Source organism: Triticum dicoccoides, chromosome 5A (assembly GCF_002162155.2).
Source record: "Triticum dicoccoides isolate Atlit2015 ecotype Zavitan chromosome 5A, WEW_v2.0, whole genome shotgun sequence".
In the NCBI taxonomy this organism is placed as follows: Eukaryota; Viridiplantae; Streptophyta; class Magnoliopsida; order Poales; family Poaceae; genus Triticum; species Triticum dicoccoides.
Genome location: NC_041388.1, coordinates 385,636,233 through 385,645,392, shown reverse-complemented (window position 1 = coordinate 385,645,392; position 9,160 = coordinate 385,636,233). Strand labels below are relative to the sequence as shown.

The following is a 9,160-nucleotide window of genomic DNA, read 5'->3' as shown; positions in this document are numbered from 1 at the left end:
GCCGCCCTCCTGGATTCCCCGCCCCCGGCCGGCCGGCCTCGCTGGGTGCTCGGTCTCGCCTGCGCCATGGACGACGCCGGGGAGCCGCGCCTGCCCAGGAAGAAGGGCACCAAGCGCCCCCCTCCCTCGGCGCCGCCGCCGCCGCCCGCCCAGGGCGGCGGCAGGGGGAGGGACAGGCTCGACTCCCTCTCGCGGGACTACCACGATTTGCTCAAGGTGCTCCCGTCTCTCTCCTTCCGCCGTTGTTGGCCGCCGCCGCCGACTCGTCGAACCTCTTCCTACCCTGTATACAAGTCCATCGTATAATACACTACATTGTATCCGTGGCCTTGTTTGTCGGCGTCACAACCCGCGGCGTCACGCCGCCGTTTGATCTTCTGTACTGGCAGATTGCTTTTCTGTCTGATTGCTGGTTTACTAGTCCAGTTGGAGGATTGTTAAATTCGGGATTGAGGGTTCGATTGTACCGCTAATGTTTGGTAACAAAGGGGTTTCACCGTGTCAATGAATTAGTCTAGTTCTACCAGTACGGTCTAATGCCTTGGATACTGTATATGTTCTCGATTGGACTCGGAGCTGACACTGGTAGCATGGCTGATGCAGGAAACTGAGGCGAAGAAGAGGAGGCTAGAGCGCATAAACCAGCGAAAGCTTGGACTGCTCGCCGAAGTCAAGTACGACAGACAGTTTCTTGATTACTTCTTTGTCACTACTTGTTATCATCTGGTTTTATTCCCTTCCAATGACATTGTAAGTTTGGAATTGCGTTTTTCTGCCAGATTCTTGCGGAGGAAGTACAGTTCGTTTGCCAATGATGATTCAGAGCAAACACATCACAGGCTAAAGAAGAAGAAAGCTAAGCAAATCCCATCCCCTCTGGGGATCAATGAAGGGCCGTCCACTAGCAAGAACACAAATGTGGACTTGAATCATGATTCTGCAATGGTATGTTTTGAAATGCCATACAGTCAGACTGTAGCTGTAATGTGAATATCTTACATCTGACATTTTTGCTGCCTCTTTACCCGCCGAATTGCATTTTCTGACAATCTGGATTTCTCTTTACCTGCAGAATGCTGAGGGAGCCGGTTTCCAGGGGTACCAGGACCATCCAGAACCTGGGAAGCATGATCAGGCTGGTGTAGATGAAGATATGATGACCTCCAATATCAAGTTATCAGTTTATAGGGATACAGAAAATTCCCCGGCCAGTGATGATAAGAGGGCAGCCGCATGGCAAGACCGGGTAGCCTTGCAGGTCTAGTCCCGCCGTAGAAATGGGTATGGCATGGCATCCTTCTCTGGTGGTTGACTGCACCCCTGCCTGGTTTCGTCAAATATTGCCTGGTGCTCTGTAAATGAACAATTGATATAAGGATACTCATGCTTCATGTTTACAGTTCATGCTCTGTAGAGGCATGGACTGAGATAGTTTGACACACTTAGACAAGTTCGATCCTATTACAATGTTACGAAACATCCAGCCTGGATTTCGAGTTACGGTTCTTTGCCTATGCTTTTTCTTTTGATGCGTGTTATGGATGATTTAGAAGCAATGTTTCTGTTTATTAGTTCAGATCAATTGTGTAGTTTGCTTATTAGAGAATCCTTTCAATACAGTAATGATCTTAAAACGTAAACTAGATGATAGTTTTAGCCATCCTCATATTTCTGTGAATATTCAGGAGCGTGCCAACTGCCAGGTGTATCCTTCATTGCAGTGCATGTTAATGAGCAGATCCACATTTGCTTGTGAGCCTTACAATCTTCTGTTCCTAGACGTCTTGACAGTTCAATCTAAACTGACAAAACGTCTTATATATTTAGAAACAGAGTTAGTAGCATTTTAGACGTGCAGAGCAAATAAACCTTTCTTCCTACTGGGAGGTCCTGGGTAATCTTCTAATCTCAGTAAAGACATAGCAAACTGCTGGACCGTACAGTATGTATACTGATTATCACATGGCATGAATCATTGAAAATTACTCCTAAAACAGTAAACCAGTCAGCAGTTTGTCCTGAAATGGACGACATTAGATTCTTGCAATGCCATCACATAATTCGAATGAATATACATACATCATGTTTGCAACTTCCCCTAACAACCATACACCTGCATACACGAACACAGCCCTAGCTTCGGACACGGCGATGTTCCAGTGTTCCACCGATGTTGCACTGCAGATCGCAGACCTCTCAAAGGTTCTCCTCCACTTTCTCCCAAGGCAGTTCATTCTTGCTACTTGAGCCATCCAAAGGAAGTTCATCCTTGCCATTCGAGCCATCTGATCTGAAGCTAGTTCATCTGCGGTCTCGACACTACCTTTTTACGACAAATCGCCTCTGGCGAGCATCACCTGAACCTTCCTTTGATGCTTTCTGCTCATGCAGTGATTCTCAAATTGAGCCTTAGAGTTACATTTGGCCTGGCATGTAGCGCAATCCCATTCCGAGGACGGTATTTGGTCCTTGGCAATCTCTGGTGGATTGTTTTTATCTTGGTTGATTTTTTCGCAAAGGGCCTGATCATCCACCAGTTGGAGACTCTCGTCTCCGCGTCTGGAGTAGCTCTCCCAGTTTAACTGGCAACTCGTTTCCTCTACATGTTGTGGCACGTCGCTTGAATTCAACTTTGCTTTCTGTAACTCAGAACTCATTGCCGTGTTCTTGCATTCTTCTGTGACAACTTGGATCCTTTTACTCATCAGGTGGATATCCAAATCCGATTCGCAGTTACAGATACCTTGGCAAATGCTGCAACTCTTTATTGGAGGTGACTCATGCTCTGGTGCATTGCTCTCATGCGATTTTGCATCCTGTGACACATTGTTACTGCCTTTGCATGATGCTCCCATGCGGAGACTGTTCACCATCGCAATATCACCTTCGCTGAGCATCACCTGGGTCCTCTGTTGATGCTTTCTGCTTATGCAGTGATTCTCAAAATGGGCTCTAGAGATACATTTGACCTGGCACGCAGCGCAATCCCATTCCGAGGATGGTGTTTGGTCTTTGGAAATTTCTGGTGGACTGTTTTCCTCTTGGTTGATTGTTTCGCAAAGGGTCAGAACATTCAGTTGGTGTCTTTCATCTCTAAGGTGGTTCTCCGAGTCTAGGTCACAGTCCATTTTCCCCACTTGTAGCGGCCCGCTGTCCCGGTTCAAGTTTGCTTTCAGAGACTCTGAGTTGATTGCCTTCTGGCTTTCTTCAAATAGAGCTCGAATCTTCTTTAAGTGCCTTTTAGCCTTCAGGTGGATCTCTAGATCTGATTCACGGCCACAGATAACTTGGCAAATGCTGCAACCTACTAAAGGTGGCTTCTCCACATGCTGTGGCACATTTCTTTCACGCGACTTTGCGTCCCGTGACACAACGTTCTTCGCCATATCATTGCTACTGCTTATTTCCGCAATATCACCTTCGCCAAGTACAGCCTGGGTCTTCTGCTGATGCTTTCTGCCTGTGCAGTGATGCTCAAGTTGAACTTTAGAGTTACATTTGGCCTGGCACATCGCGCAGTCCCATTCCGAGGACAGCATCTGGTCCTTTTCTGCCGGACTGTTTTTATCTTGGTTGATTGCTTCGCCAAGGGCCTGAACATTGAGTTGGTGTTTCTTGTCTCCGAGTCTGTGGTAGCTCTCCCAGTTTAGTTCGCAATTTGTTTTCTCCGCATGCTGAGGCACACTGTCCTGGTTCAAGTTTGCTGTCTGTGAGTCAGAATTCATTGCCTTATTATTGCTTCCTTCGAGTAGGGCCCGAAACTTCTTTAAGTGCCTTTTACTGTTCAGGTGGAACACCAAATCCGATTCGCGGTTACACGTAACTTGGCAAACGCTGCAATCCCATACCGGAGGTGGCTTCTCTGCATGCTGCTGCACATTGTTCTCGTCTGATTTTGCTTCCTGTGGTGTAATGCCCGTGCTGTTGTTATCGCCTTCCTTGCATGAGGATACGATGTGGAGACTGTTCACTATCGCAATATCGCCTTCGCGGAGTATCACGTCGGTCTTCTGTTGATTCCTTCTGCTTTCACAATGATGCTCAATCTGAGATTCAGAGTTACATTTTTCCCGACACATAGCACAATCCCATTCTGAGGGTGGTTCTTGGTCGTTGGCAATTTCTGGAGGATTTTTTTTCATTTGGTTGTTTTCTTTGCAAGGGGAGCAAACATTCAGTTGGTGTCTCTCATCTCCGTGGTTGTTCCCCAAATCTAATTCACAATTCATTTTCTCCGCATGCTGCGGCACGCTGTCCGGGTACAGGTTTGCTTTCTGTGACTCGGATATTGCCATGTTCTTACTTTCTTCGAGCAGGGCTCCAATCTTCATCAAGTGCCTTTCACGCTTCAGGTGGACCTCAAAATCTGATTCGCGGGCACAGATAACTTGGCAATCGCTGCAACTCCATACTGAAGGTGGCTTCTCTACATGCTGCGACACAATGCACTCATCCGATTTTGCTTCCCATGCCGCAACGTCCATATGGCTGTTATTGTCTTCTTTGCAAAGGGCTGCATTGAGACTGCTAACTTCGGCAATATCGCCTTCGTGGAGTGTCACATCGATCTTCTGTTGATGCTTTCCGTTTTTACAGTGATGCTCGGTTTGAGGGTCAGAGTTACATTTGGCCTGGCATGTAGCGCAATCCCATTCCGAGGATGATATTTGGTCCTTGGACATTTCTGGTGGATTGCTTTTATCTTGGTTAATTTTTTCGCGAAGGGCCCAATCATCCATCAGTTGGAGACTCTCGTCTCTGGGTCTGAGGTAGCTCTCCCAGCTTAATTTGCAACTCGTCTCCTCTACATGTTGCGGCATATCAAAATCTGGTGCGCAGTTACAGATACCTTGGCAAATGTTGCAGCTCTGTACTGAAGGTGGTTTCTCTGCATGCTCTGGCACATTGCTCTCATGCGATTTTGCTTCCTGTGACACAACGTTCTTTTCCATATCATTGTTACTGCCTTCTTTGCATGATGCTTCCATGTGGATATTGCCCATTTTCGTGATATCGCCTTCGCTGAGTACCGCATGGGTCCTGCCCGTTTTCGTGATATCGCATTCGCTGAGTATCACCTGGGTCCTCTGTTGATGCTTTCTGCTTATGCAGTGATTCTCGAAATGGGCTTTAGAGGCACATTTGGCCTGGCACATAGTGCAATCCCATTCCAAGGATGGTGTTTGTTCTTTGGAAATTTCTGGTGGACTGTTTTCCTCTTGGTTGATTGTTTCGCAAAGGGTCCGAGCATTCAGTGTGCGTCTTTCATCTCTGACGTGGTTCTCCAAGTCTAGGTCACAGTTCATTTTCTCCACATGTAGCGGCCCGCTGTCCGGGTTCAAGTTTGCTTTCAGAGACTCAGAATTGATTGCCTTGGTATTGCTTTCTTCGAATAGAGCTTGAATCTTCTTTAAGTGCCTTTTACCCTTCAGGTGGATCTCAAGATCTGATTCGCGGCCACAGATAACTTGGCAAATGTTGCAACCTGCTAAAGATGGCTTCTCTGCATGCTGTGGCACATTGCTCTCGCGCGATTTTGCTTCATGCAGTGAAATGTTCTCCACAATATTGTTGTTGCCTCCTTTGCATAAGGCATTGATGTTATGCTGATGCCATGTGCCTTTGAGGTGCTCCTCCAAGTCTGACTGGCATGTACCGTTGGCCTGGCAGGTGCTGCAGCTCCATCTTATCAAGGATGTTTTCATCTGATATGTACCAAGAGAAGGTTCTGCTGCTTTTTTTGCCTTCTGACCACCGAGGGCCTTAATGCCTGATTCCAGTCTTGCTATATTTGACCGGTGCTTCTTCCCGGCACAATGCTTATGTACGTCCTGCGCACAGTCTGCTTGTACCTGGCACACCGGGCAACTCCATCTCATGGGTGGCTTCTTTCTTTTTCTGGGGCTCATGGGTGGCTTCGGCTTCTTAACTGGTATGGTTATTCCTGTCAGTTCCCACTTCTCCGCAGGCAACGCTTTATTTGGAGGAACATTCTGTTTGATATGCAGTTAGATTAGACCATTAGTATGTACTTCTGACAACAGAGAAGGCGACGCTTTCATGGCCTTATAAGTTCTTTAAAGTTTGGCCAGATCATTAGTATATGATTCTGAGAACAAGCCGAGCAAACTTGCCAGTACTGATAATGGTATGCTATAAAAGTTCTACCAAGGTCCAGATATTGTGAACTATGACTACGAGGTAATAAGTATACCGATAGTAACATAAGATGTTTTCTTAACAACAATTTGCCTGACAATAACAAAAATGGACTGATGAAAGCGGCTGCTCACCTCATTCCAATGAAGTAATAAATAAGCAAAACAGATGACATATGAGAAGATAACAAAATGGACAAGCTGCTCACCTCACTGGAATCTCGCGGTTTCTGTTCATCAAATGCCGAGTTATGTTCACCCGGATCAACCCTGCATTTGCACGGGCTGCAGCATTTTTCCGCGCGATCTTCCGCGATGGGGTTCCAAGATCTGGGCTCTGCACTCTGCCTTCCATAGTTGCTTGGTAGTTTGACATCATTTTCCTCACCCACGTCGGCGTAGTGTTCCCAGCCGAAGACGGGTCCTTTGTGCTGCGGCATGCTGTCCCGGGGCATCGGCATGCTGTGGTGACCGGACGCAGCACCCAGGGCCATGGCACGCTCTATCTTGGCCAGCTCGGCCATGATGATCTCCTGGCGAAGGCGGTCCTTCTGGAGCTGCCACAGCAGGGCGTCCCTCATCACCAGCATTGCCTCTCCTGCACCGGCAATATAGGAACATAATATAAGGATCAGAATTCTACACCATTGACTTGCCCTTGTTTGCTTGAACAAGTATTCTGCATCTGATCAGAGGAACCGTGAACCGGATAAAGTAGGATCGACAAACAAGTTGGGCAGGATCTTCAATCTTGTGCCCCCAAGCAAATCAAACCACACCTAGTCTGCTACTGCTATTCTGTAAGCCGCGGATTAGATAGAGGCAGAACAGTCCCAGTACCATGGATTGCCTCGGTCTCGGAGCCTCCCGTGATGCAGGGAAGAACCTCTTCCTATAAAGAAAAAGGAAATCAGGGAATGACCGGCTTCGAAAACCTCGAGTCCTCCGTGAAACAACAGATGCAGATTCTAGCGCTTCTCGCATGCAATCGCAGTCAGATTCTACAAAGGCAGCGGAGGCGGGGGGGGTGTCCCGGGCGGCACGTACCGTGCGGCGGAGGGTCGTCGGTGGCTGGGCCGCGGCGGGAGAACTCCATCGGGCGGGGAGCAGAGCGAGCGGCGACAGGAAGCAGAGGGGCGGGGGATTGGTGGGATGTTTCGGCGAAGAGAGCACGGGGGGCGTTGCAAAAGCAAATATGCGAGGGGAACGGGGAACTTCGAGTGCTCCGTTTTGGGGTGCCCCGGTCGAGATGGTGGGGGGCGGCTTGCGGTAGTACTGCCGTTTATTTATTTTATTTATTATATATCTTGCGGGAAATAGTAATTTTTATAGAATGCCGCTAACTGCCACACATGTGGGCGTTAAGGAATCTGTCCACATGTTCTGTGGGGTGCCTAAGAGGACCAGCCCACACGTCTGTGTGTGGGCAAAACAACTAGCGCCCACACGCCTCTTTTTTTCCTCCCGGTCCCTCTTACACGTGTGCGTGTGGGCGAAATAGATAACGTCCACACGCCCGATACGTCAGGCCTCGTACCTCGTGGTCCTGCACGCCCCACGTGACACTTTACCGCGCGCCCCGCAGTTGCCATGGGCCGGATCCTCGTCCATGTTCGTTTGAGTGCAGTTGCCATGTCGCTGAACTACGGTTGCCATGTCGGACAACTACAGTTGCCATCTCAGGTCAAAGTTCCAGATTGTCATTTTTTTGCACAACTACAACTGTTGCCATGTGTGGTCTGGTCTACTGCAGTTGCCATGATTTCAAAACTTTAGGAGTTGTCACCTACTAACACTAGGCAGTTGCCATGTAGCGCTACAAAAAAAGGCATGGCAAAAAACATGTTCGGGTAAAAGAGAGAATTGCCATGTGCTCACAAGCACGCTAGAGCAGTTGCCATTTAAAAAGAAAGAATTGCCATCTGCTTACGTGCATGCTAGGGCAGTTTGCCATGTACCATGCCAAACATATAGCAACTGACATGTTCGGCTAAAAAAAAGAATTGTCATCTGCTTGCAATCACACTAGAGCAGTTGCCATGTACACTGCAAAATGCATGGCAACTAGCAGCTTGGGTGTGGGAGAGGAGGCGAACGTGTGGGCGAGATGGCAAACGCCCACACACCAGTCCTTGTGCGTGACTGAAAACTGGTGTGGGCGAACTGCTAAACGCCCACACACCGGCCCCTCCGTGTGGTAAAACGGATGTGTGGGCGACCTTTCTCACACACCACACACGCTAGTTGTCCTACGTGACATATAAAATCAGCTAATTCGTGCCAAGATTCGTGCAGAAGTTACTGGACGGTGATGGAGGCGTGTAGGTGAGTTGGCTAACGCCCACACATATGGGCGTTAACATTTTTGTTTTTATATTTACCTAAAAAGAATTTCAAATTTTACCTACAGAACAGGCCCATATTTATATTCATTTTTTGGACAGCATGCTCGTATTTATGGACGTGTTTGGTTGTTCGAATAGAGCCTAATCAGACCCACGCGGGAAGAATTTGGCCTGTTTAATTTCTCACATTCACTGTTTGACCTGCATAGCACGAACTTTGAAGCATTTCTAGGCCTGAATGCTTCAACCTTTCGGCCTACTCTCCCGTATCTTGCTGCACTGTCACCATCGCCGACGTCGTTCCTCTCGACCTCCTTGCCCGCGTCCTACTATACTGGAGTCGTCTTGAGCGTCGTTCCTTTCCACCTCCTCTCCCTCGTCCTACTACACGGACGCGGCCATGGTGTGCGCACTGCATTTCTCCTTCTCTGTCCTCTGCCTCAGCGCCCTCCTATTCGTCCCTCCGCACGGACTTTCTCTGCAACGACGACGCTAGCAAGTAGTTCGTCACGCCGCTGACAAAGTCACCAATGATTATGTGCTCGTCGTGTTGGCCGCGGCCACCGTCCACCTTAGTCGCCATGGCATTGTGTAGCTATATGTGTTATGTGTAGATGTTAACTCTTAATCACATTGCATGTATGTAACTAAACACCG

The 9,160-nt window shown here is 48.3% G+C and overlaps 2 protein-coding genes across 3 annotated transcripts; one reads left to right on the top strand and one right to left on the bottom strand.

Moving 5' to 3' along the window:
* Positions 1 to 6: 6 nt before the first annotated feature.
* On the top strand, positions 7 to 1,514 carry LOC119301692. The gene is made up of 4 exons (XM_037578682.1): positions 7 to 216; positions 604 to 674; positions 780 to 945; positions 1,073 to 1,514. Exons 1-4 carry the CDS (start codon positions 67 to 69, stop codon positions 1,262 to 1,264), a joined length of 579 nt encoding a protein of 192 aa, XP_037434579.1. The 5' UTR covers positions 7 to 66; the 3' UTR covers positions 1,265 to 1,514.
* A 432-nt stretch (positions 1,515 to 1,946) lies between these two features.
* Positions 1,947 to 7,382, bottom strand: LOC119301690. Of its 2 annotated transcripts, XM_037578681.1 has the most exons (4): positions 7,206 to 7,382; positions 6,999 to 7,050; positions 6,368 to 6,756; positions 1,947 to 5,993 (listed from the first exon to the last, which is right to left on the bottom strand). In XM_037578681.1, exons 3-4 carry the CDS (start codon positions 6,746 to 6,748, stop codon positions 2,328 to 2,330), a joined length of 4,047 nt encoding a protein of 1,348 aa, XP_037434578.1. In that variant the 5' UTR covers positions 6,749 to 6,756; positions 6,999 to 7,050; positions 7,206 to 7,382; the 3' UTR covers positions 1,947 to 2,327. The 2 variants fall into 2 exon arrangements, with proteins under 2 accessions (XP_037434578.1, XP_037434577.1); XM_037578680.1 differs by lacking the exon at positions 6,999 to 7,050 and having other exon boundaries at positions 7,206 to 7,380.
* Positions 7,383 to 9,160: the final 1,778 nt, after the last annotated feature.